The following is a 27,898-nucleotide window of genomic DNA, read 5'->3' as shown; positions in this document are numbered from 1 at the left end:
AGAGATAGAGTAACTAAGGAATATCGTAAGGTACGGTGCCCTTAAGTGAATTATAGAACATCGTAAGGTACGGTGTACTTGAGTAGAATACGAAATATGGTAAGGTACCATGGGCTTAAGTGATTTTGGGCATATTATAAGATATGGGCCAAAATACACTTAAGTGGGCCTTTTAGCTTGAAGCCCACACAAGTGGTTCTATAAATAGAACCCTTGTGCAGAAGCATTCATAGCGGTTGCATTATTTTCGTTTTCTCTCTCTCTCTCTCTCACTCAAAGCCTTCATTCGTACCAGCTAGCATTGAGATTGAAGGAATCCGTTCGTGTGGACTGAGTAGAGACGTTGTCATCGTTCAACGTTCGTGATCGCTCCGTGGATCTGCATCAAAGGTTTTGATCGTCACAAGAGATCTGCACCAAAGGTTTCAACCGTCACAAGAGGTAAATATTCTATCACTGATCATGACCATTCGTAAGGATCTCTAAAGGAGAAAATTTTAATTTCCGCTGCGTTTTGGACCGCAATTCTCCTTCACATGGTTGAAATAAGGTTTATAAGAATTGATTAGTATTACCTATATCAACAAGATGCATTTTTTTCCGGTAGTCTAACAAACAAGAGCTTCATAGTTAAGTGTGCTTAACTTGGAGTATTATTTGTGTTGGTGTAAGCCCTAGAGGTCAATACTTTTGATACTTGTATCGAATTATTTATTAATAATAAAATGTTTTTTCTTTATTATGTTTGTTTAATAAAGTCCCTAGAATAGCTAGTTCGTTTAATGTATCACGTGTGACTTAATCATGAGATCCCATTAAACATAAGGACACTATTCTTAAAGTATATGTAGCCGAGCTTTGTTATGAAGTGGGATAACATTAAAGCATTAAGACTACTATGTATATAGACTGATGATCGCATCTCATGGATCATGGATAAGGAGTTATAAGTCTTAAACATATATATGAATATTAGGAGTAATATTTATAATGGATTGACCCGCTATGAGAATACTATATAGAATATTATGCAAAATGTTATAAGTTATTCTCATGGTGATAGTGGTGTATACCACCTTTCGACCTGAAACCACCATGGACCCTAGATGTAGAGTCGAGTGATTTATTGTTGATCAAACGTTGTCCGTAACTGGATGACCATAAAGATAGTTGGTGGGTACTCCACGAAGCATGCTGAGGGACATGAGTGACCTTGATAGAATTTGCCCATACTGCGTAACAGGATAAATGTATAAGGACCCAATATTGAACTGGACAAGGATGACACGGTCTATGCCTTGTGTTAAATATATACATAAAGGCAAAAGGGTAATTGTACACACAAGTATTATCACAATATGATTTGTCAGATCACATGACATTTTTGTGTCTTGGGTAGCACTGACGTGTTGCTAGATATCGCTAACTATTTATTATGTTAAATACGTGATTTAATATAATTGTTAATGCCGCGAAAACCCACAGGATCACACACAAAAGGACGGATTGATGAGAGATAGAGTAAATAAGGAACACCGTAAGGTATGGTGCACTTAAGTGAATTATAGAACATCGTAAGGTACTGTGCACTTAAGTAGAATACGAGATATGGTAAGGTATCACGCGCTTAAGTGATTTTGGTATATCATAAGATAAGGGCCACATACACTTAAGTGAGATTTTTAGCTTACAACCCACACAAGTGGTTCAGTAAAATAGAACCCTTGTGCAGAAGCATTTGTTCAGATGAAATTTCGTTTCTCTCTCTCTCTCTCTCTCTCTCTATCTCTATCTCTATCTATCTATCTATCTATATATCTATCTATCTATCTATCTATCTATCTATCTATCTATCTATCTATCTATCTATCTATCTATCTATCTATCTATCTATCTATCTCACACACACACACTCAAAGCCTTCATTCGTAGCAGCTAACACTGAGACTGAAGGAATCCGTTCGTGTGGACTGAGTAGAGGCTTGTCACCATTCAATATCAGTGATCGCTCCTTAGATCTGCATCAAAGGTTTCAATCGTCACAAGAGGTAACGATTCTATCACTGATCATGTCCATTCGTAAGAATCGCTAAAGGAGAAATTTTTTTAATTCCGCTACTTTTTGGATCGACAATCACCTTCAATTTGGATGAGTGATTATCTGGGAGGTTTTCCAGAAAACATGTGAGTGAGGAAAAAACATGTTGAAACGATCTGTTTTAGTTTGTGAGGTGAGTCGATAATCCTAAAAACAGTATGAGGCGTTACACATTAGATTCAGGGAGAGAAAGATTAAGGGAAATTATGTTAGCTTGTTGCTGTTATGGGTTTTCTTTTAAATACATTTTAAAAATTCTATTAAAATAATTATATGAATTAAAATTTTATGTAAAAATAAAATTAGATAACTTTAATTAAAAAATTCATTAAATATGATGTGATTATACGGTATCCACGCTAAATCATTAATCAACCTGTCAAATGTGACCGGGACTATAGAAATTCCCAAAAAAGTAAAGTTTAATGATAAAACAAATTAATTTTTAAAATAGAAGATTAAAAATTAAAAAACTTCAAATTGTGAAAACCAAAAATACATTTAACACTAAATTAAATTATAAGTAGTTTGGTTTACAACACATTTCAATGCTTCACATTTCCAACAAATTTATCTTATAAAGGTTTTAATTTTTCAAACTCATACAATCGTACTACTTAAATATTTAATTATATTTTGAATTTAATTGACTATTTTTTATACAAATATTTGTAAATAAGAAACTCTAATTTTTTTATATCTTTATATGTAGTGATAATGTTTATTAAAAATTCATAAAGAATTGTAATGTCTAGTGTTTAAATTTTGATAATGGTGTCCAATCTAATAATGTTAACTATTATTAATTAATTATATTTTTTAGAATATAGTTTGGTTTTAAAAAAACTAGTTAATTTATAATCTGTGGATAAATCTTTAAACCTTTAAATATATCTTTAAATGTTTTATATGATTCGGAGTCGGTTTGTTTTAGTTTTTTTTAAAAATGATTTCTATATGATAATATAATTGTGTAAAAAAAAATTAAAAATAACTTTTCATAAAAATTTCAAATAAAAATAAAAATTTAGTTTGAATAATTATTTTTAAAATATTATTATTTTTATCATTTTATTGAAATTTTTCGAATATTAAAATTTTAAAATTTTATTTAATTTTGAAGCTATTTTAAATTATTTTTTATAAAAATTATTTTTGAAATACAATTTTTTGAAAAAATTATGATTTCGACTATATTTTGATGATCTTCAAAAATATATGTTTATGTTATATAATGTCGAAATTAGTTTTTTAATTAGAAAAAACAAATATAAAAAACTTATAATATTTTAGAAAATAATTTTATAAAATTCATTTTTAAAACTAGAAAAAAACAATCCAGTTTTTAAAAACTAAAACAAACATACCCTTAATTATAATAAAAAATTGTCTTAGTCTTACTCAAAATGCATGAAAACAAATACTAACCTTTAACCTTTGTAATAGATTGTCTTAGTCTTACTCAAAGTGCATGAAAACAAATACTATAAACCTTGATATAAGTTACTATAATAATTGTTTTTTTTTAATCAAATGTGACTCGGTTACCCATTCATCATACCGACTTGTTACTATGTCGACAAATTGCAGTATTTGCAACAATCTAACTACATTCTTTTAGTAAACAATCCAACCAACGACATCATAAAGAATATGTTGGTCAAAAAAGGACAAAATGTGCTGGTTTTGTTGACCAATCACTTCATATTACAAATAAAAAGACAACATTATTTATATTTAGTATCATAATTATGTGATAAAAAGAAGTCTTATCAACATGTAATGTAATATTACCACATATGCGTTTTTTTTGTCTCTTTTTAAATTTGAGATTCATTTTAATCTCATAATTAAAAAAAAATATATTTGTATTTTTCAGTTTTTCAAAACATACTATTATTAGTCATTTTCATCTATTATAATAACAATATCAATTTTTGCTAACATGAAAAATAATGTGGAACATTTAATTTTAGTTTTCTCTATTATCTTTGCAAATGCCATATTCATTTGTAACATTGTGTTGGTGATCTCGAGCCTTGATGATGTTTCGGGGGCACAAGCGATGTTGCGGTCTAGTATTTTAATCAAGAGTCAAACTCAAGTTGGTTTGTTAATATATCTTGGATCAACAATAGGGATTGCCTTTCTGAAAGGACTTTTTGAGCTCAGAGAAAAGACATCAATACTTCTTCAAAAATTGGATATTATAGTTATATGGAGTGGATGGCTTTAAATAGCTTTCACCTTGACGAGATAACTCTCAATACAAGTATATGGCTTTTTTAGTTACTTTACAAGGGAAACAAAAAATCAAGGTAATTGATGTTTTTAGTTTCTTGTTATGTCAGTGGCAAAGGTAATACTTTTGTTCAGTCATGTCCAACATAAACTCAATCATCATTCATCATATATAAATCACCACGAGTCGTTTATGGTATGATTTTGATCATAATTTATTATGACCATTTTCATTCACTCATTAATTTGAGCGTCAAAGTGCTAACCTTGCAAGTCCACGTTCGCTCTGCCGTACCAAAGATTTATACCACCACATCAAGAATCCACCTAATCAATTCACCAATAACTCTAGTTCCATAACGGTATGATGACGTTGTCTGTGAGAATTTCTAGAATCAAATATCTTCTGATTCAAACTTTAACTTCTATAACAGATATGTTGTGCTGGAAGGAGCAATTTTCGATCTTGTTTATGTTCCGTTCGAGAACCAAAAACAGATATTCCAGCTTCATGAAGGAACCATAAATTATGAGAGTTAGATAACTGTTCATCTTGAACGGTGACACTAAGTGGATTTGCATGGTTAGCACTCCAACACCAAAGTCAGTTCAAGATTCAAGATGTGTATAGTGAAATTGGTGATCTGAGATTTTGTACCTTCTCGTTTCATAGAATGTGAATCGTTTTTTTTTTATATTTTGGGTCGAGTAGAGTAAGCTTAAGATGGATTGGGTCTTGGTCAATTTGGCCTTTGGGTTGTCCAAAACAATTGCCCCCGAGGCTTTGTCGGGCACTGAAGGAGTAGAGGAAAGCCTTAAGTATCGTTGAACGGTTTTCATGTCGTAGTCCGATGTGGAATAGAATTGAATCACTTGGGATTAGTTTTTCTGAAGTAATGGGAAACATGTGCATTTAATGCGGTCCCATCGACGAAAGGCTTCGCTATCCATTCTTAACATGTGCAGTGACATGACTAGCTAGGGTATGACACAGTTTAAAGAGTGCTTGAGTGCGCTCGAGTTGGCGTGTATCTATGAGTGTAAATCTATATCTTGATATTACTCATAGTTAGTCTTGATCCTTCATCTGCCATTGCTTATAAATAGGGTGAGTTGAATATTTGGAAGTTTTCGCAATCTTTTACCTTTTAAGCTTTCAGTTGTTTTTCCAGAGAAACGTCTTTGTTCCTTTTTTCCAAGAGCATCACTATAAGTGATTCAGAGTTTCACTTAAAGCTTTTGTCGTTTTCATTCCTCTCCCTTCATCAATTTCTCATTATTAGGTACCCTTCTAACTCAAGTTTTACATACAACTTTCTCTATTTCCTAGTTAGAATGAGCGATAATGTTGTTGATTTAATGAGTGGTTCCGAGGTGTAAACTTAATATGGTTCATCCCATGATTCTCATCATCTTTCCCATAATAGTGATCACGTAAGACAAATAATTATATCCATATCTGACGATTCTGGGTCAGAAGGGATGTTCGATATTTCCTTGGAGGAAAAAACTTCTTCTTCTAGGTTGCTAGACGCCCTTACATCAAATGTGGGTGGAATAAAAACTTACATCGAGGTCCCTATGCCCCCTCATATCTTGTCGGAAGACGAGGTACGAGTCAATTTGCAAAGGAGTAAACATGTTAGATATTTTATTCAAGTTTGTCTGCGGATTGAAGGTTGTGAGTCTAGCGACATTGATGTACTATAACACTTAAATTTTTGATGTCAGTTGGGTGCTCCGATGTATGATTGGGTAGATGCAAAAATAACAAGTATTTCCTCGGCTTTGAGCACTAAGGTTGCCCTTGGCGATGCTAACATTATGGTTGGCGACCCTTCAGAGTGGTCAGTCCTTCCAGTGCTAGGAGAGAAGAGGATATGCAAATCTTTTGATGACTGCATGGTCCCGTTCTATGAGTGTTTGTTTACAGGAATAAGACTTCGACTTCCTTTTTTGAATTTGAGCTAGTCGTCCTTAAACATTTGAAGATCCCCCCTTCTTAACTTCATCTGGGGTCATGGGCATATGTGGGGGTCTTCCAACTATGTGCCGAACACAAATCCTGGAAGCCTTCTCTTAGCTTATTTTTCTATCTTTTTTTTCTGAGAGGCACATCCCCAGATAACTTTAATAAGCATAGGCTTCTTCAACTTCATCCCAATCATCCTTTGGTATGGCTCATTTCTCTGGATGGGGACGATTTCTTGAGACGTTTTCTCTTGGTGAAGCCCCTCACCCCTAGAGCTCATTTTGTCTTCTATTATATCCCCACTGATTCTCCTCAATATTGTCGGGTTTCTCTTGGTAAAGCCTTCTCTTAGCTTATTTTTCTATATTTTTCGTCTGAGACGCACATCCCCAGATAACTTTCATAACCAGGGGCTTCTTCAACTTCACCCCTATCATCTTTTGGTATGGCTTATTTGCTCTGGACAAGGACGATTTCTTGAGACGTTTTCTCTTGGTGAAATCCTTCACCCCTAGAGATCATTTTGTCTTCTACTATATCCCCATTGATCCTCCTCAATACTATCAGGTTTCGTATCTGAAGTATTGGTCTAAGATCCACTTTAATTGGGATATTGGTCCTATTGTACCCACTCAATTTCTAATTCCCCGGACAAGGTAACAATGAAATAGGAAATGCAATCTTGGTTTCAAGGACTTGGCTATAAGGAGTGATTCGGCCTCGGTTAGGTGCCTTCTATTGAAGTGAGGAAAAAATGGAATGATACTCATGTTCAACAACCTTGTCGATGCTCCAGGTATTCGGGCTTTAGTGAATACTAGGAATTTTTCTTCTGCTCCCACTCCTGATCTGGCCCCTTTTCCTACCCCGACTGTAGAAGCTTCGACTCATGTTCTCGAGGTAGATCATCTTGCGAATTCCACAACCATTTTGACGGTGGGGGAACCAACTTCGCCTTCGACTTCAACTAAAAGGACTCTGGAAGAAGAACAACATCATTCTCGGACTGAGTGTTCTCCAAAATGAACTCGGTTCGATGAGGATGACGCTTTTGTGGAAATTACTTCCTTTGTAAACATATTGGACATTTTCTCTTCCCAGATTCCTTACACTTATGAGAAGGTTATTTTTATTATTTCGACGTCAGACTTATCCTTCGTCCAAAATCTCCCTTATGGGGATAAGATGGAAATGGCTTTTGAGCTTGCTCACATCATGTTCAAAGCTACTTCTATAATTTATCTCATCTTTGTTGAAAGGGATGATGTCTTGGCCTCGGGAAGCCCCTTCAAGAAGAGGGATACTTGGAAAGAGAAGGTTGAAATTATGGAGCTGAAGTGTACCAACTTTCAGAAAGAGCTTATTGTTCTATGAAAGAAGGTTGAAGTTGCAAATCTTTGTAAGAGACAGTGAAACTACACGACTCCCCTTCTACCTTGGCGGCTCGTGTGACTGAACTTGAGGGTTCTCTTTGAGATATAGAGAAGTGATGCAAGGTCGATTTTGATTCCATTAAGGAAAAGGCTTGTCAGGTGGAAGAGTACTGAAAATATGCAGAGGCCTTGAAAGCTCTCCAGGATGAGGTGATCAGTCTGAGGCGGGTGCTTTATGATGCTCTGCTGCAGACTATCTGGGATGTGTCCGAGAACGAGTCATGGGTCAGGCGAGGAAGTTATGCCCTGATGTTGTGATTTATGTTGAAACACTGGATCGTTTTAACTTTGTTCTTGGGATGACTCAAGAAGGTGGTCCTCGTGCCTCGGCTTGATTTTTCTGTTTGCTTTGTATGATTTATCTATTGCAATGTTTCCCAGACCTCTGTGCCTTGAGCGTAATAATTTTGGATATTTAATTAAATATTTTACCTTGATGTTTCAAGTATTGTTAGCTTTAGCGCTTTGTGTCGACTTTTGCTTTATTATTGTTGCTCACAAATTGTTATAGCTCCAGACTCACTCTTTTTATCTATTTATCTACGAAGTCTTTATTTACTTTAGAGTTTAGGATGGACCATCGGTATTCGTTAGCAATGGTGAAATATTCATTTCGGATTTCACAACTTAATGGATGTAGTTATTGAGGAGCAATTCATACATAGAGTTCCATCGGATGTTGTAGAGCAGATATAGTGTCTTCTTAATGAAATTAATCCTTCTTCATTACCATTCTGAGCAACATTATGTGAGCAACATTACAAGATTAAATCTTACAAGAAAAATTCAATGCATGCATAGGATGAAAAATTAATGATATCATATAGATTTATGTAAATTATGTGTGTATGTGTCTATACTCAAATCACACTATTTGTATTTATAATGTTGTTACAATGAATACATTAAATGTTAATTAAGAAATAGTAACCTAAGAAGTTGTACATTTTAGAAATACTAACAATGTATAATATTTACAAGTTTATTTAATTCTAACAAACGAGATTTTCATTACGACATTTATTTTTTATTAGCTAGTATTATAGAGCAAATGTGGTGATGCCCAGAGATAGACAGATCCCAGAAGCTATCATAAAAAGCTTGGGACACTAACCCCGAACAAAGGGTCAGCAAGGCGAAGGTATGCGCAATGCCGTCATATGCTCAATTTGAACATTTAAATATACTTAACAGATTTTTCAGGGAAAAAAAAACTCCATATAAAAAATAATTCAATAAAGAAAGAACAAATACCACATGACTATGTCGTCGTATATTAAATTTGACTTCATTCAAAACCACTTCCAAACCAATAATTTTGCCTCCTTTTTCAATTTGAATCTTCTCATTTAGGAAGACTTTATATTTTTTATGTTTTCTAAATACTCCAAATGCAAGTTTCCCATATGCAACTAGCTTCTTTGATGACATTTTTCTTTTGTCTATCAAGCTTCCAAATTGTTTCGCGTGCTGCCATCTGACATTATGGAGAGTTGAAAATAATCCAATCCAATTACATATGACGTTCCACACACCTGCAAAAATCATACACTCGAAAAATATGTGAGAAACTGACTTCGTGTTACCATATTCGCCTGCACACCCTATATGCCCCTCCGTTAATACTCCTCTTTTAGCTAAGTTATCATCTCTAATAATTTTATTACTTACCAATCTTCACACCATACATAACAATTTCGATGGCATCGCCATATTTCACACCTTAGTCTAAGGATGGCTAGAAGTTGATTGGTCGCCTAATACCAAACTCCTATACACCTCTTTCACTGAATACTCGTTTGATTTGACAAACTCCCCATCCTCCGAATTATAAATATTCTTCCACCAATTTGAAACACCAGACACTTTAGAATTGTCTAGAATGAATGAGGGGTCTAAACAAATCTGAAAAGCCCGAGTCATCTAATTCTTAAACGAGCATTTATCCTGTCACCCAATTAAACCTGACCCCCACATATTTTCAGAATTTTTAAACTGTCCATGGACAAATTTGAGTCAAAAGTGCAAACGAAATTTCGATAGTTCATTTCAAATTCTCGGTAACATACCAAATTTTTTACAGTTCATTTTAAATTACTGGTATGAATTTTTTTTGAAAAAAAAAGAATTAACTTACCGGAGTTTTTGATATATCCGATATCTGTCTTATTTTTCTGGATTTTAAAAATTTTTGGTAGTTCATATTCAATAATTCAAATAAATTTAACACTATCGAAAATTTAAAAAAAATGTTGTAGTTTACTGAATTTTTTTTATAAAAAAAATGGTAGTTTTACTAAATATTTCAAAATATCCGATACTATAATTTTTTTTTTGAAAATTCAGGTATTCCTTCAAGCCCACCACACATCTTTGTACAAAAATCCTCCGAGCATTTAACTTGACACCCCCATTAAATCTGGTACCCCATAATTTAATAATATCAAAACTTCCACTGATTGTAATTTGAATGAAATTTACGTTTGAAATTTTCGGTAAGCCAAAATAAAATTTCAGGTACGAACAAAATTTCCGGTAGTGTATTTTAAATTTCCGGTATACTGAAAATTTCATAATTCTTAGTATGTTCCAAATAATTCCGGAATTTTGAAATTTACTAAGTTATACCGGAAATTTCAAGCAAAATGAAATTTTCAATAGGATTATTTGTGCGAAATTTTAAACGTTCAGGATTTTGTCGATAATTTTGAATGACTGTGATTGCACCGAGAGTCTTGTGTGGTCCAGAGTAAGTGCAAAATTGTATAAATAGGGGGTGACATGTTGTTTGATAAAAATATCTCAAAAAAACGTTTTTTCTTCAATTTTTTTGATTAATGCAAAAGTGTAATTCAATGGAGCTTCACCTCTCGTATAGTTTCGGCTTCCGGATGACCCCACATCTCCCAATGGCCTGACGTCGAAGTTGAATGAATTGTTGATTGATACCGAAAACAAAAAGGTGAGAAAGATCGAGTTTCGCGAAGATTGAATTGTACTGACAGAAGAGTGAAATACAACCTTATTGACTTGAAGACGGATGAAAATATGAAGGATATGTGGATGCCATTTCGCCGTAGGATAACAAAGGGGTCGATCGAGTTAGATGCTAATATTTCAAGGATTGTTAATGACATAATGAAGATGATGAAACGTCCAGAATCATCTGGTAGTGTCTAGGTTTTCTTATTCATTACCATTTTTTAAAGTTATGTTTAAGTTATGTAATCATTTATCAAATGTTAGTTTATATTGATGTAGAATGAATAGAAGATAAAAGATATTATGTAATAAAAAGTTTCTGATGAAGATGTCTGAGTAATATACAAATAATACAAGCAATGCATAATATATCAAAAATATCTATAGGCCCCCCACAGGCTATGTGTGCAACTCTAGCTAATCTAATATAAACCTTATCATATGCGTTCACCAAATCCATGAGGTTATCCATAATAATTGCAATCATTTGGAGGTGTTGCTGGTCATCGACGGCGACACGTCATCAACAAGTATCCCAACATCAAAAGGTCTAGCATCACTTGTATCCTCAACAAGTCGAATGATGTGAGAGTGTGATACAGTGTGATACCACTATAAGTAATCATCCCCACACTACGATGGATGTTGAACCTTAATTGCTCAATCTCTAATGGCATGATCGGAGCTGATGAAGTTACTCTGAAACCACCAATTAATGCCCGCAGATGGTATATCTGGAACTGGTCGTGGAATACTCTAAACATAACCAAGTGTCTAACAACCATGATCTCCCATCACATATAACCTGAATATAAAGAAGACTCCTCGAACTCACAATGTACTCTATTATCAGTATATGGTATCCATATGACATAATCTACAGTCAGCACATCGAGCCTCCTCTAGTACTCAGCAACACCACTTGTATGTGATTGCCTCCCCTTCCATCTCCTCGCCCGTGGGTTCCCCACTAGAGAATGTTGCACTCTCTTGTCACAAATGGTGGGAAAATACTCATATATCCAACACTTATATCAAAACTGAGACATAACAATTAATAAATAAAAATTGTTATTTGTAACAATTAAACAAGAAATTAACAACAAAAAATAATTTCAAGCATACATGTAACAGACTCAAATAACCAGCAAACTGTCTGGTCTCAAATATTGTCGTCATTTCAAGTGTTGTATACAAGATGGTCAATACAGTACAACTATATTTCACCGTAAAAACAAGAATCTTTTTTAAAAGAATTACAACTATCAAAATTTTTAGAATTTTCGATAGAAAAACAAATTTTGTATCTATATTAGAATTTTCAAAAATTCTGATAAAAAACCAATTGTTTATAACTATAAAAAATTTAAAAAATTTCGAGAAATCAAATGAATTTCTATATTGAAAATTTTGTAACTTCAGATAAAATTTAACCAATTAATATAATTTTTTTTTAAAATATTCGATATAAATTTTCAGAATTTTTTAATTCTACAATAAAGAAATATACTATTTTCAAAAATTTTGATAGTTGTTTCGAAATTTTCAGCATTATCCTAAAAGTTTTTAAAATCTACTTGAATCTTGTAAACTTAAAAAATAGACGAAATAATTCTACAAAGGTCATTTCATACGCGTGTGAGGTTTAATTGGGGTGGTTGGAAGAATTCTCAAATCCTCCCCAACAACATGTCGGCACATGAATTTCAACTCACTCCGTAACAAAGAAGCTAATACCCTATTATTATTGGACCCATTATTTGCCACTTGGCAGCATCACGGAACGTGATACCGTAGCGTGCGTCATGCACCGCGTTGCACCCTATCTAAAATCTTTTCGTGGCCAGTTAGAGCGGTTACGCATTCACACTTCTGGTTGGCGCCTTGTTGTCTGCCACGTGGAGGTTCCGTTCCTCCCGCTATTTCTTTTCACTTCAATTCAATGAACTTTTATTATATTGTTTTAATTATTCATATGCTTTAGATTCAATTATTATTATGATTAATTGTTAATTATTCTATAAAGTGGCTTTTTCTGTATTTGAATCATTATTCTGGCTACTAATATTTCATCTGATTATTCCCTATTTGATTTTTATTCACAATTTCGGTGAAATAAATAGTGGTGAGGAAAAATCGAAAAAATAATCCAAAACTTAGGGATTTCGATTTTGGTTTTGTCGCATTTGAATTTTGAATCAAATTATCTTCACGAACGTACGTTATTGTGAAGTAGAAGCAAAACGCGAGGGTGTGAATTTTGAATTAACTTTTAAGCCTCACTTTCTACGTTTGCTTTTTCGTTCAGCATTTTCTTATTCGCTTCTTCTTCAACTACTGTTCTGCCTCTGAATTTCATCGACGATTTGTTCATTCATCATTTGCTGGTACATTGTACTTTCTCATTCTCGTTCTCTTTTCTTTGCTTTGGATTTTGATTGTTTCTTCGTTAATTAATTTCTGTTATGATTTTTTGATTTCGTTCGTTTTGTATGAGTTTGTTGTGAATCTGTTTCGATTTTCTGTTTGATTATTTTCTTGTTTAGAGAGATAAGTATATTATTCCAATTTGAATCGATTTTAGTTGGTGAATGCAGTGATAGTGATTTACTGGACTGTTTTTTAATTATGTAGGGTTTTGTAATTTCAATTTTGTGTTTTTTTTTACTAACATAATTGAACATTTTGAGTGTGTTTGGAATTAAGTATCTTGTGGATTGATCTGATTTATTATTTTAATTTTTAGAATTGCCTTTTTCCTCTTTCTTTACTATGCCATGCCTTTCTGGGAAGGATGATAAAGAAAATTACCCGCTTAAAATTAATTCAGTTGATCTTTGGTGAGTTTTGAACTCGGTAGCACCGACACCTCTGGGAAAAGGTGTATCTGTGGCGGTGTCGATGTGCAAAACCAACCCCGACACTTGTGATTATGTTTAAGTTATTCATTTCTTTTTCAAATTATTACTTCCGCCGATGTGTCAGTGTCGGTGTCGTGTTTCTGATGTCCGTGCTTCATAGGTCTTGAAAACAAATTTGATTTGTGAATCAATTCAAATTATCAAGTCTCTCTGTTTCAAATAAGCACCTGATATGAAAAATGAATTTAAAATCGATTAAATACAATTTCCAATTTTCAGTGATTCCAAAGACGATGTTAAGTGGGCAATTGGTTGGTATCTGTTGTTAAAAAGGACTGCGTATTTTATGTAACATGATGCCAAGTAGCTTTGCATGCTCCTAAAAGCTGCTTTTTAAATCATCCATAACTTGCAAGGGGTTATGGACTTATAATGTGGTTGACAATCTCATCACCATTTAGAATCATTATTATTTTAATTTTTTATCTCAAAACAGATTGCACACTGGAATCTTCCCTAATGATGAAATATTTTTTTGTATAGAATGTGGGATAAATATTGGAGAGGTATCTCTATGACTATAGAATGAGAAAGTTAATGGTTCTTGATTAGAGTTCTTTTAAGCTGCATTTCTTTATCTCAGCATGTGTCTGTTAGCTTTAATACTGAATTTAGTTATATTCATTTTTCACTTCGGTCCTTTACATATCTGTTTTCTTCCCTGTTGTTTCATGGTGGAAAATATCTCTAGTTACAGTTAGACTTCTTTCTGCACCATAACCAAAGGAAAAATCAATTTTTTCGATAGTGCATTCATGTACTTGTGTCTAAAGAAACCATTTTTTATGGGGATGTTGATTTGATTTTAACTCTTTCAGGTGATGGACATGATTTGGATTTCTAACGTCTTTCTTCATGGGTAATGATATTTGTCAAGTTTCACAGTGTAGGGAGCAAGGATGGACATTGTTGCTCTTTTAACTTCAGCTGGAATTAATATCGCTGTGTGTTCGGTGCTCTTTTCACTTTATTCTGTATTAAGAAAACAGCCCAGCAATGTTAATGTGTACTTTGGACGGAGATTAGAATCTCATCGTTCACGACACCCTGATTTCTGGCTGGAAAGATTTGTTCCCTCTCCTGGCTGGATAGTAAAAGCATGGGGAACATCCGAGAATGAGATATTGGATCTTGGTGGCTTGGATGCCGTAGTTTTTGTAAGGATACTTGTGTTCAGGTAATTTAATCATTCTAAAATTTGATTAGTTTAAGCTCTGTGCCGTGTGTTATCTTGATGGACATTGTACTAGTGAATTTGGACTGCTTTGTCATCTGAGTCATATTTTAACCTGAAATCTACCAAATCTACCAAGTGAGGATTTCTAATATCTAGATAAGTGGAAATGAAGATGCTTTTAAGCTCACTCTAATGTTTTTTTAAGTATACTCTCTAGATGAACTGGATCTTGCTAAGAATTCATGTCAGTAGTATATATTTGATAGCACTCACACACATCATGTACCATAAAGTTTTTTTTAATACAATACAAAAACGGGCTCAGACTTGGGCCTTCTGCCTCAAAAGATCCATAGATCTAGTATCCTCAGCTCCGTTGTTTTATTGGTCAGTGTTAATTAACATGCGAACTGCTGCACAACAATTTTATCACTTTGTAAATAGTTTTTACTTTGTTTCATCAATAATAATTTCTTAAGAAAGTATTCTCGATTTTGCATTTTTGCTGTTGGATGGTACAAGTATTAAAGGCCTAATGCAATGTAATAAAAATTTATGCTTTTATCTCATGATCTGTAGTAAATGTATTTCTAACTGTCTATCACCAATAGTGATGAGTTTTTGCCCTTAACCATTTATACATCCATAACCGTTATTAAGATTTGTGCTCACAGAGAAAGTAGCAGCATTAAAATTTATGCTTTGATCTCATGATTTGTGGTAAATGCGTTCCCCCTAACTATCTATCACCAATAACAATGATTTTTTGCATGATAAGAATGCTTTTGCATTCCTTAATCATTATATATCCTTAACCATTACTAAGATTTCCGCTCCCAGACAAAGTAGCAACATTATCGTTGACTATACATATTGCCTAATTGATATAGATATGCCAGTTGACTCATTAATGAACTTAAGTAGTGATGGTAAGTTTGAGTTTGCATTGTACTCTATGGAATTTATGCACTTTTTACTTGAGCACACCATATCATTATACTCAATTTTTGTTACTTGCGTTTGTTTCAGTGTGTTTGGATTCACACCATTTCATGTTATTTCAAATCAAAATAAAAGGCTAAATAATTTTTTTTTAATTCAGTTATTCATCTTGATGTTATACTAACTGTAAATGTTGCTATTGACTTCTACAGTATTCGAGTTTTTTCCATTGCTGCTGTCATCTGCACTGTTCTAGTGCTTCCTGTGAATTACTATGGTAAGGAAAGAATTCATAAGGACATACCTCTGGAGTCGCTGGAAGTTTTTACCATTGAGAATGTCAAAACAGGTTCAAGATTGTAAGTGATATATCTTATTTTTCAATGTTGTAATTATGCGTTGGAAACTCAGAAAACAATCATGAAAATGATTACACAGTGAAACCTTTCTTAAAAATATGAAAGAAAAAAAATGATAAAACTGAAAGAAGAAAATATCCCACATTTAAGGCCCAAGCCGGAGGCTGAATTACTCCAAATTTATGTTTTGCTTTCATTCTCTAGGTTTCCCTCCAACATTTCAAATGTATGGTGAATGACTCAATTGAGCAAGAGGTTGGCCGACTTCCCATCCCCTCACTTGAATCTCTGTCATTATATAATATTAATTTAATCAGAATATCAATAGTTTGTACAAGCTGAGAGAGGAATACTCCCTCCGGACACTATTACAAGCAAAATTTCATTTTTCAGGTTCATTGCATAACCGATGTATTTGATAGTGACTGGAGGGAGTATAATATAAAGGTTAATCGAATATTCATATGTAGGAATGAACAATGCCCAGAAAAAATGTAGCTTTGACATGTCCTCTAATGGCCACATTTCATTTTTTCTCATTGACTTTTCCTTGTAGCTGAGTGAACGACTCGAGTTTCCTTTATTTGGAGTTTTTTATGCTATTTTTTCTCTCCAAAATTTTGATGAGTGAATTATGAAGAAGAAATTGTGAACATAGAGTTACTAAAGGCTTGAGTCATTTTGCTTAATTTATTTTTGTTCTGTTTCTAAAGGATTAGAAGTTGATAAATTAATAATTCATGATTAAGGAATAAATGGCCAAACTCCAAATTGATTACTTATTTGTGGTTTCTCTTCTTTTGTATGTCAGGCTTTGGGCTCATTGTCTTGCATTATACATCATTACACTTGCAGCTTGCACTCTTCTTTACTTTGTAAGGAGCTTTCTCTGCCTGTTTTAGCATAATGACCAATACTCCTTTGTTTTCTTTTCCAATTCTTAAATATGACTAACCAGTCGGTGTTTTATTTAGGAATACAAGAGCATTACTAAGCTGAAGCTACTTCATATTATTGGATCTCCTCCAAGACCAAGTCATTTTACTATTATTGTCCGATCAATTCCCTGGTCTGCAGAAGAATCATATTGTGACACAGTGAACAAATTCTTCTCATATTACCACGCATCAACATATTTGTCTCACCAAATGATTTATAAGTCTGGAAAAGTACAGAAATTGAAGGTGTGATTCTTACCTTTTTAAATTTATTTTTGCTATTTTCAGCTAATCATCATACTGTTTTTTATTTGTCAAAGTAACATGGTTTTAAATAAAAAGAGAAGAGAAATATTAAGGACTTAGAATATGACATTGATCTAATAACATCTAGATAGTTAAAATTGAAATAACATGGACCATAAGATCCTACAAATTTCAAAAAAATAGTGCATGTATATATATGTGTGTGCGCGCGCGCGTGTGCGTGTGTGTATTAATCCATATAAATGTATTTTTTTGGTGTAAATTCGGATATCCTTCATGTGCCTGATGTTGAGACTAATCCCTCGGATGAGGTAGGACCACAATGGACGACAAAGCTCTTCCTCAAGAGTCTACATTTCCATATAAATGTGAATAAAATAGCATCAATAAGAAAAATACCATTTATATCAATACTATAAACCGTTTAAAAAGACAATCAGTACTACAAAACACTTAATTAAACTTATATTCAAGACATTGGTTTCTAAATCTGTTCTTAAGTTTACTTTTTAAACTTACATACAATGAGAATATGTTCTATTCAAGCCATCTCACCACCTCTACCCGGGTTTGGGCTTTGGTTAAGATTCTTGAAGTTTGAGTATATATTTTCTCTCGATATTTAATGATATTCGAAGTATTTTTTATTTTTTCATTAATATGAAACTGTATTACTTTTGTTGACAGAATAGCTTTTATATTTATTTATTTTATTTAAATCTTCTCTCCCTAGGATGAGGCTGAACATTTCTGCAAGGTAGTTAAAGACGCCTCATCGGATAAGAGTTGTAAGCCAAGTTTTGTGCCATGTTGCTGTTTGGGAAATTCCACAGATTCTTTTAAGATGGATTCTAATGAGATTGGAAGTATTCATGGGAGAACATGCTACACTGACATAGATACAAGGAAAAAGGTATCTGTTCTGTCTGAATTGGTTTATTTAAACAATTGCAACAAATGTAAATTTTCCTTTTCATAATTTGGCATTGCACTACTGCATTTAGAACTTCAGTATGTGATAAAGATCAGTTGATATTGTTGTATTGTATGAGAAGAAAAGAAAAAGATATATTCAACAAATTAAATTTCTAAACATAAGTAATTACCGTGACTTTTTTTGGACAATATGAGTGAATTACTGTGACTTTTAATTTATGATTTTTATTCATTTACTTGAATATATCACTTATTGCATTGTTGGGTCTGTACTCAATATTAACTAAAGAAAATTCTGTAATTAATTCCACATAGAAGTTTGATGAAGCCGCAAAAGTAATGTGACTGTCCCATTGATGTAAATGTTGAAAAACAAGTTTCTAATGTATAAGATGGACGAACAAATAATCATTGTTGGAGCTGCATTATTTTGGGTTTGTTGTGATTTGGAAATCATTTATGGACCTGCACCTAATAATGGTTCATGCTTTGCTAATGAATTCATTATTTGATGGTAGCAGTGCTTCTTCGATTCATTAGGGTAGAGTAAATTCCTATAAATTAATTGACAAAAGGCTAATATGGTCTAGTGAACTGTCTATATTTCATGTCCCAAAGGACTATTGTCTAAGGGGACAGATGAAAACACCATTCATGTCTCCTACATAGCTTACGAAATGGTACATTTCTACATTGTGATGAGCATCTGAACTTCTTTTTTATTGTTTTGTTAGATAGTTTACTTTGCATTGATTTGTAACTCTCTTTAAAGCTTAATCTAGTTCTGAATTTATCTCAACTTTAATTTCGTCCTGCCCCTAGGAATTTAGGACATCCAACAACCCCATCAAATGCCTTCTACCCTTGGTTTAGGTTGACCATATTGATCAAAATATGCCATAATATATTGTCATAAATCATATCTAAGACAGTCCTCCAAATCTCTCAAAATGATTTGACCTAGAGTATTATGAAAAAAAGGTGTGTCCGTGTCAGTGTCGGTGTCGTGTTTCCGGTGTCCGTGCTTCATAGGTAGTATTCTTTGGGTTTCCTCTATCCCTCTACTGTGCTATACTTCATTTCTACCTTCCATTTCAGTGGTTTCGCAGGCTGTCTCCCAATACCAAAAAACCACCTAAAAAGAGAGTACCATATTTTCTACAAAGGAAAGTATCCCTACTCTTTTCCTAACGATATCATTACTAAGGTTACTAGCCCTATCTTTGTTTTGTCTAACCACTTATCCATTACAGCATTTTTATTTTTGCAATGCCGAGCTTGCATTCTTGTTGGCTCTTCATTGTCCAACTTTCAGTCCTCACTTGGAAGGTCTTATATTTATGTTTAATGTCTCTTGTGTATTAGCCATGTATGTGAACCAGTCCAGTCATTGTTGGATAATATGTTTTGCACTAGCCATATACTTATTCTTGACATAAGCCATTACTAATTTTATGTTGAGCTATCATTATTTATTATTTAATGAAAGCAGGTTATTATAATCCTTGTCATCTAGTAGTTATATGAAGTATGTAAATAACTTCATATTATGTGATAACATTTTTTTATGTTCACTAATTTATGCCTTAAGTATGGATCTGTGATGCAGGAACTTCCAGCTGCTTTTGTGTTCTTTAAAAGTCGGTATGCTGCTCTTATGGCTTCACAGACTCTGCAAACATCAAATCCTATGTTATGGGTGACAGACTTAGCTCCTGAGCCACATGATGTTCACTGGTCCAATATTCGTGTACAATATAGGCAAATTTGGATCCGCAGAATGGCTACATTTGCGGCTTCGATTGCCTTCATGCTTGTGTTCCTCATCCCTGTTACACTTGTACAAGGCTTGACTCAACTAGAAAAGCTTCAGAAAATGTTCCCTTTTCTGACAGGGGTACTTAAAAAGTAAGACATTTCTGCATCTGTGAGGAACAAATGTCACATACTTTGGTTGAAATCATGTTTTTAAACCCATATACATGGATCATTACCTGAAAAAGAATTATGCATGACATAAATCGTTTTTTATTTTAATATGCTGCATAGGCATTAATATGAGTAATGTATGTAGAACTTTACGGGTAGTGGTAATGTTTTTTTTTTTTTAATTCCTAAAGAAAATTTATTAGAAAAAAGCATTGAACTAGTTCACTTTGTTAAACTTAAAAGTGTGGCTACCCACATGAGTGGTTAAATATTCCTACTTATTTAAAATTTGCCCGAATTTTCATTTTTGGCATTTTATTAAGCTATTATTCTCCTCTGCTGATTGTGTCAGTCTTCTATTCACATACTAGTTGAAGTTTCTCATTGTTATTACATGCTAGTTTATTGGTAGGAGTTTTGACTTTGTAATCCCAATGGGCAAGTTCAAATCTCTTTTTGTACAATTGTAATATGGTCATTAGCTTCACTTAATAAAAAAAGTTCTGATTTGCCATATAAGCAGTGCTAAAATTGTGTTTATACATCTCACTATCTTCTTAAGTAAGCCAATTACAGTCTTCTCCCATGTGAATGGTGGTGTAATGATAGGGAGAAAAAATGTCCCTACTTCCTACAGCCCTGTTTACATTAAAAGAGAATGAAGGGAGAAGCATATTCATCTATATTCGGGGAGGAAATTATAATTTTCAAATTTAGATTAGAGGATGGTGTAATTTAAGCATTTCTCAAAGGATAAAAGTGTAATTTACCTCAGACATGGAACATGAAGTTTTAGATAGGTATTTTTAATTTTTGAATTGCTATAAATGTTCACTGTAAATTGATTCTTTCAAATCATTTATTTGCAGTAAATATGTGAGGCAGCTGGTGACAGGTTACCTACCAAGTGTGATATTGGTTTTATTTTTGTGCGCAGTTCCACCGGTGATGATTTTATTTTCAACAATTGAGGGTCCTATTTCCCGCAGTAGAAGGAAGAAAAGTGCATGTTGGAAAGTTTTGTACTTCACAATCTGGAATGTGTTTTTCGTTAATGTTTTCACTGGTTCTGTTATCAGTCAACTTTCAGTCTTTTCTAGCATAAAAGACTTGCCTGGACAACTTGCGAAGGCAGTGCCAGCTCAGGTGATTTATCGAGACTCCTAGGGTGACACCGTGTACTTTAAATCACAACCTTTATTTCAACCTATTTTATTATGTTCTAGAGTATTATTGTATTTTCTTGTTAAAATGATTTTTTGTTCTAGAATATTGTTGTATTTTCTTGTTGAAATGATTTTGTATTCTTGAATTTATTAGAGATATGAGCAACACTCGACAATGAATACTCTTTTTAACTTTTAGAAAAGATATAAGTAAAGCTCTTCCGTGATTCGTGATTCACTAGGCTTTTCCATGGTATGCAGGCTACCTTCTTCACAACTTATATTCTGTCATCTGGTTGGGCAAGTTTGGGATTTGAACTTCTGCAAATTTGTCCTCTTTTATATAATCTATTCCAGAGATTCCTACTCAGGGTTAAGGATGATACACTTGTTGGCATAACTTTTCCATACCATACAGAAGTTCCAAGGCTATTATTATTTGGATTTCTTGGGTTTACCTGTTCTATTCTGGCACCTCTAATGCTCCCCTTCTTATTGATCTACTTTTTCCTTGCTTACCTAGTTTACCGAAACCAGGTAAGTCTTTTTATCACATGGTTGCCTTTTTCTTTCTTCGTTATGGAATGCATTTTCTTAATTTTCCATTATGATTAAATACTTCCTAATTGTAGTTATATTAACCTTTTTTCAGATTCTGAATGTGTACATTACAAAATACGATAGTGGGGGACAATACTGGCCTATTGCTCACAACACAACGGTGTTCTCTTTGTTAGTTGCTCAACTTATTGCACTCGGGGTGTTTGGAATAAAACGCTCCACAGTTGCATCTGGATTTACCATTCCCTTGATCATTGTCACCCTTCTTTTTCATCAGTATTGTAGGCATCGATTTCTTCCAGTATTTAAGAGCTATTCAGCACAGGTAAATCTCTCTTTCTCACTGCTCCTTCTCCACTCCCTAGTCTAGTCTTTCATTCCCCGCTTTAAACTAAACTCAGTTTGTTTTAGATTCTTGTTGACATGGATAGGAAAGATGAAGATAGTGGAAAAATGGAAGAGATTTATGAACAAGTGCGTTCAGCCTACATCCAACCCACTTTAGTGTCGCCAGCCCCAAGCCCAACCGAATCCATCAGCCCGCAAGACGACAAGCCATCTGAGATTTCAGAAGATATCGAGAAAGGTTTGTTTGCTTTAATATAATGGTAAAGTTTCAATTTTCAGATGATATTTATAACATGGCTCTGTTTGCTTTTCATTTTTCAGGCAAAGCAGTTGATCAACAAAATAGACCAGAGCCTGTCCATCGCACTTCGAGTTCGAGCTCAGATAGATCAGTACTTAGTCGAGATCAAACGAGTGATCCGGCTTGTACATTGAATAAGAATATTCCTAATGCGCCCCATCCAGCGCTTGAACATTTAATTAATGATGGATTATGATGGTCTCTTAAATCATTTTGTCCATGTAAATTGTAGATAGATTTTCCCTCAAAAAAATCTCCATTTAGATACAAATAGACATAAAATTGAAGTAATTAAAACTTCCCCTGAATAAAAAATGTTGTGCAGTTGCAACAATATTTAAAATTGAAAGATAAAGTGACTTTCGAGATCGAGGGGGTGATGTTCTCTTCATTTCTCTCCATTTTTGTAAATCAAGTAAATAAAAGTTGATTCACCCGACAACAACTTGTGGGATAAGGTTTGGTTGTTGTTGAAGTGTATAAAGGATGTTTGGATTTTTTACAGTGTCATATTATATTATAATGTTTGTATCACTTAAACTATAGTAATGGAGAGGGCAAATGCAGGGAACTCCACTTAAAAAAATTCAGATAGGAGTTACCGTTTGTTTGGAGCTTCAAATTAGTTTGTATGTTTATCAAAACGATACATGTATTGATGCATCGAAAAAAATTCTCTTTACTGGTGTTTTGTGCTATGATTATTTGTTTACTAATTTCATTTAACGGGTGGCTAAAAAGCTTTAGCTTCATCTATGTATTTGGAAGTGTGTCCATTTGAACTAAAATGCAAGGTTGTTTACTACAAAGCTACTGCTAGATGCTTCATGTTAACATGCTGTGTTTGGACGTTAATAGTATTTCTTTAATCAATTGTTTTTGGATTTGAAAACCAGATGAAATTCGCCAAACCAAGTTTATGATTCAAACACCATTGCTCTATATTTTCTAACGATACCACACTACCACACTTTGAGAATGCTCTGCTGCTAGACGAAAATGGCTCTTTGAAAAACATTGACCAATCACAATTCTTCTAAATCCTTTGAAACAATTCTATTACAGTATGAAATAATAATCTACATACCAAACTATTCATTCAAGAATTCTAACTAATTTCATGAAATTTGTTGGACTCAAATAAATACAAACCTACTATAAAATGAACAAATTTTGTTTCTAATTATTATATAAATGTCATAATTTATCCAATTTTCTTAAACTGATCTTGAGCTTCGGATTTACCACACCAAAACAATCCTATTAAGAGAATATTTTTAAATAAATTAAAAGCACGCACAAACAATAACATCATTTTCTAGGTGTTAAATTGCAATACATACTAACACACATAAGTGGGTTCTCATTTATGGTGACAAATGATTCTCAAAATTGGCTCTATTGAGTGTTTTTCATTCACTTGAATAAGCAAGGAATAAATACAAACTAGTTCATGTGAACTAGATGATTGAAAAATGTTAGTTGCTGCTATACGAATCCATGTCACACTGGCTACACTTTTGTAGAAAATTGAAGGTTATGTCAGCTCGGCTCAACAAAATTTAGAATTTCACTTTCCGTCTTTCCATTTATGCCTCCAAACTAGAAGTGTTCGTCATTTCTCGTACGTTTTTTGCATCTTCCATAAAATTTCTCCAATACCAAAGTAGCTGCATCAGGCCACCATTTGCAACATGCAAAAGAAACAAGGACGGTTGTAGAGAGAACCATGTCGACGTAAATTTGACCAATGCAAAAAGACCACACAAGCCCAACTGACGCCATTTCAAATCAATCTCCTGTAAAGTGGAAACCCATGAACAAATCAAATATATAACCCAAAACCCAAACAAGATCATTATTAGAGTGAAATAAACAAAGGAACCCTATAGCAATAACATATGCAAAACATACCTCAAATTGATGAAACAATTCAAGAGATACCTCCTTTAAGAAACCAGCAATAAGGCAGCCGACAAAGAGACCGACGGGAATGATTAGTTCCCGGTTTATAGAGAATGTATACACAACATCTGATAAGGAGCTAATGATGAAATATGCAATAAGTAACCACTTTAATGCTTCTTGCACAAGAAGCGGCAGTCTGTCAAGAAGTGTATGTTGAGCTTTTCTCCAAGGAAATTCTTGAACCGGACTTGGCATTACTTCTTTTAATTTCTTCTTCACGATCCCGATCTGCATCTTGACCTCATTAGGCTCATTATTGTCAGCCACCAATGCTTTAACTGAAGTGGTACGCGTATATGAAGTTTGATGAGGAACGTAAGTTTTTGAACTTCTACATAAATGACTGGGTTGGCACCGAAACCGATGAACCTGGACAAAAAAATGAAATCAGAGTGCTTACAATATCATTTTTAGATTAACTTTGCTAACCAGTCCTCAAAAAAACACTATACCCTTGCGTTCCTATCTAGTCACAGTAGAATTAATATAAAAGACAAATCATCCTAATGTAAGAGACTTGCAACTTAATATTTTAAGGATTATTTCAATTAATGGAAATAAGGGGGAAAAACACATAAAAGAAAAGGAAAAGCTGAATGCAATACACAAAAAAGAAGACAATAATGATTTTGGATTTAGAAAGACTTAGAGATATATATCAACATAAACCAAAGACAATGAAACCTAAAAGATTATTTGTCTTTTTTTTCTCTTTAAAAAAATGTTTTTGGTTTAATGAAGTAGAACAAGCATACCGGAAACTTGAGATTTGTTGAAGGAATTGCTAGGGAAGACATCGCTTCTTTCTTCAGCGGCAAAGCCTGCGATGTCATGTTTTTCATTTTTGTATCCCAAATGTAAATCTTGTGCTCTCCTTTGCTAGGATAGCTACCAACAACTCACTCACCATTGAAACAAGGTGCTTTCTTGTGCATCTTCGTGATTGAGTATTGAAACTCTCGGAATAAAATTAAACATTTTGATCCAACGGCCTTCAACTTCTCAATGTCATTTAAATTAAATTACTCTGTTTCCCATTCAATTCTTCAATTACTCTAACTTTGTCTTTCAAGAAGAAGAGATTTTCACGGTTTCATATAATTCAATAATTTAAGTCCGCTAGAAAGATAATGTAATGTCCATTCCTGCTAAATACGATGATTTCACTACATGACCAACCAACAGAAATAGGAACCATGACACCTACCTCATCATCTTTACGCTCGATTAAAATAATTTTCTCTCGAGTTTCCCACATAAACCAGATTTCCATATTTATTAAAACATGTAGCAAACACGATTACCACACTTACTAATACATGCAGCAGTAGGCGTGAAGGAGGTAATCCTTGTATCTTTGGCTGTCAAGTTGTTGTCATTATGGGATGTTATGAGTGGTAAAAGGATAGCTAGAATAGTTTTGCAACTAACTTCTCTACAAGCTCGTCTTCATTCAAGTTCCTCAAAAACATCTCAATGTTCTGTTAGAGTTACCTCTTCACACCTACTGCTGCATGTTTTAGTAAGGATGTCAACCTGATTTATGTAGGAAACTCATCAAGGAAAATTCTTGTAATGGATTGTAAAGATGTTGGTGGTGCTGTAGTTAAGAACGTTGAACTCAGCAGGACTGGACAATATCTTCTAACGAATTTAAAAACTTTCGAATAATCAGAGTTTATGCAAATTTCCCCCTTGAAAAAAGTGGTTAGAGCACGATGAACTGAATGAGAACCAAAGTGATCTAAATGACATTGAGAAGTTGAAAGTTGTAGGATCAAAATGTTTAACTTTATTCTAAGAGTTTCAATTTTCAATCACAAAAGTTCACTTTAAGGAATGTGTATCTTCAGTTGCTATATATGTTTTGCGTCTGCCCATTTAAGAGTTCGTTGAAGAAAACCAGTCATCGTAATGTTCTTTCAAAAGTAAGTTTGACTGTATTTCTACTCATTCATTTCTAGGCGCGCGCTATAATTGAAACAACTAGTTAGCGCTCTAATGTTCATTAAAAACCGAGTTTGACAGTATTTTAACATTCATTTTTTTTCTAGATACATCTATCCTACATGTTATAATGTCAATTGTTTTCGCAGAAACAATTTCAATTTTTTTAATTAATTTTTTAAAATTTCAATCAAATCAACACTTGAATTATAGGTATCAAACAATTTTAATTTTTTTTACTATATACCATTGCTCTTTTTCATTTGAATACTTATTCCAACCAGAATTTCTACAATTTTTCGAATCTCTGTACTCCTGAAGTTCTTTTTAGATTAATTTTGCTAACTAGTTCTACAAACACAGTTCCACTTGCATTTTCAATTTAATCACTAATATTCTTTTTAAACAATTCATACAATGGATTTACAGCTTGTAACTTAAGGATATTATAATAATTAACATAATTACAAAAGAAAACAAAGAAAAAATAAAATATGAATTTTAACACACAAAAGTAACAACACAATCTGATATGTAATTCAGGGTTTAGATAGAGAATTGAAAGATAGACACATTCCATGAACAAAGCATAGACAGCGTTTTGATTTAAAAACAAAGCATAGGAAGGAACAAGCATACCTGAAACTTGAGAGTTGTGGAAGGAATTGTGATGAGAGAAGAAAGAGTAGACATGGTTTCCTCCGAGGCTGACGCTGCAATACATCAAATACCCGCTTTTTCCGTCAAATGGTATGGGGAGGGTTTTGTAGATAGGATATGGGTCCGACCCAATTTAATTGTTAATGCATTTTATATATTTCTTAGTCAGTATGGGAAAATATATAAATGCTTTTAGATTCTCTCTTTGAACGTATTTAAGGTTCAATTAATGTAAAAATATTTTGGTTATGCATATTCAGAATATTTGGAGGTTAAATTGTGTGAGATCCTTTTCCTTCCTTATTTTTCATTTTATTTAAAATCAATTTAAACTCTCAAATATTTTTCTCATCACTAATTTAAAAATCAATCAATAAAATTCAAGGGAACTTCGATCAACATAAACATCATTCAATCATGAAGGAAAGTTGAAATTTGTATTTTTTTTGAATTTTTGATAAGTATTTGAAGTTTTGTATAAATGGGTAGAAATTAATTATTAAGGTTACAAATGAGTATAAATTACATGTATGATAGTTTAGACATAGTGTATTACAGATTTGTTGGCTGAAATGGATGATCACAACTTTTTTTTTTTTATTGCATGGGTACATTACTGCCATTGACGCAATTGCTGAGTTGTAGAAAATTCCGGAGATGTATCTCTGAAATTTTTCAACGTTTTAGTTTTTCAAAATTTGGAGAAGAATCTTCAGAATTTTCTAAGTATTTTTTTTTATTTTCTTGCTTGT

At 33.4% G+C, this 27,898-nt stretch overlaps 2 protein-coding genes across 5 annotated transcripts; one reads left to right on the top strand and one right to left on the bottom strand.

The window, feature by feature from the left end:
- The first annotated feature begins 12,482 nt into the window (after positions 1–12,482).
- LOC127093108 (CSC1-like protein RXW8) lies at positions 12,483–23,253 on the top strand. 3 transcript variants are annotated; one of them, XM_051032009.1, is made up of 12 exons: positions 12,483–12,630; positions 14,466–14,824; positions 15,979–16,125; positions 16,937–17,000; positions 17,100–17,309; positions 18,064–18,243; positions 19,876–20,174; positions 21,065–21,341; positions 21,623–21,898; positions 22,014–22,247; positions 22,334–22,508; positions 22,592–23,253. In XM_051032009.1, the coding sequence occupies exons 2-12, from the start codon at positions 14,547–14,549 to the stop codon at positions 22,765–22,767; spliced, it is 2,316 nt and encodes a 771-aa protein (XP_050887966.1). In that variant the 5' UTR covers positions 12,483–12,630; positions 14,466–14,546; the 3' UTR covers positions 22,768–23,253. The 3 variants fall into 3 exon arrangements, with proteins under 3 accessions (XP_050887966.1, XP_050887967.1, XP_050887964.1); XM_051032007.1 differs by lacking the exon at positions 12,483–12,630 and adding an exon at positions 12,717–13,113; XM_051032010.1 differs by lacking the exons at positions 12,483–12,630; positions 22,592–23,253 and adding an exon at positions 12,713–13,113 and having other exon boundaries at positions 22,354–22,497.
- Positions 23,254–23,914: 661 nt separating this feature from the next.
- Positions 23,915–27,331, bottom strand: LOC127093325 (uncharacterized). 2 transcript variants are annotated; one of them, XM_051032234.1, is made up of 4 exons: positions 27,126–27,297; positions 25,295–25,360; positions 24,486–24,908; positions 23,915–24,370 (listed from the first exon to the last, which is right to left on the bottom strand). In XM_051032234.1, exons 1-4 carry the CDS (start codon positions 27,177–27,179, stop codon positions 24,161–24,163), a joined length of 753 nt encoding a protein of 250 aa, XP_050888191.1. In that variant the 5' UTR covers positions 27,180–27,297; the 3' UTR covers positions 23,915–24,160. The 2 variants fall into 2 exon arrangements, with proteins under 2 accessions (XP_050888191.1, XP_050888192.1); XM_051032235.1 differs by lacking the exon at positions 25,295–25,360 and having other exon boundaries at positions 27,126–27,331.
- Between the last annotated feature and the right edge of the window lie 567 nt (positions 27,332–27,898).

This window comes from Lathyrus oleraceus, chromosome 6 (genome assembly GCF_024323335.1).
Source record: "Lathyrus oleraceus cultivar Zhongwan6 chromosome 6, CAAS_Psat_ZW6_1.0, whole genome shotgun sequence".
NCBI classification, from domain to species: Eukaryota; Viridiplantae; Streptophyta; class Magnoliopsida; order Fabales; family Fabaceae; genus Lathyrus; species Lathyrus oleraceus.
Note: the sequence above shows the minus strand (reverse complement) of the source record. Positions and strands in the feature narration are given on the sequence as shown.

Bases quoted from the DNA above. Each gene is read 5' to 3' on its own strand.
- LOC127093108 (XM_051032009.1), top strand. From the start codon at position 14,547: ATGGACATTGTTGCTCTTTTAACTTCAGCTGGAATTAATATCGCTGTG. The intron at 21,342-21,622 runs GTGATTTATCGA...CATGGTATGCAG, and splicing joins CGAAGGCAGTGCCAGCTCAG to GCTACCTTCTTCACAACTTA. The intron at 22,509-22,591 runs GTTTGTTTGCTT...TTCATTTTTCAG, and splicing joins TTCAGAAGATATCGAGAAAG to GCAAAGCAGTTGATCAACAA.
- LOC127093325 (XM_051032234.1), bottom strand. From the start codon at position 27,179: ATGTCTACTCTTTCTTCTCTCATCACAATTCCTTCCACAACTCTCAAG. The intron at 25,361-27,125 runs GTATGCTTGTTC...ATGACATCGCAG, and splicing joins CCACAACTCTCAAGTTTCAG to GCTTTGCCGCTGAAGAAAGA. The intron at 24,909-25,294 runs GTATGCTTGTTC...TTTTTTGTCCAG, and splicing joins CAACAAATCTCAAGTTTCCG to GTTCATCGGTTTCGGTGCCA.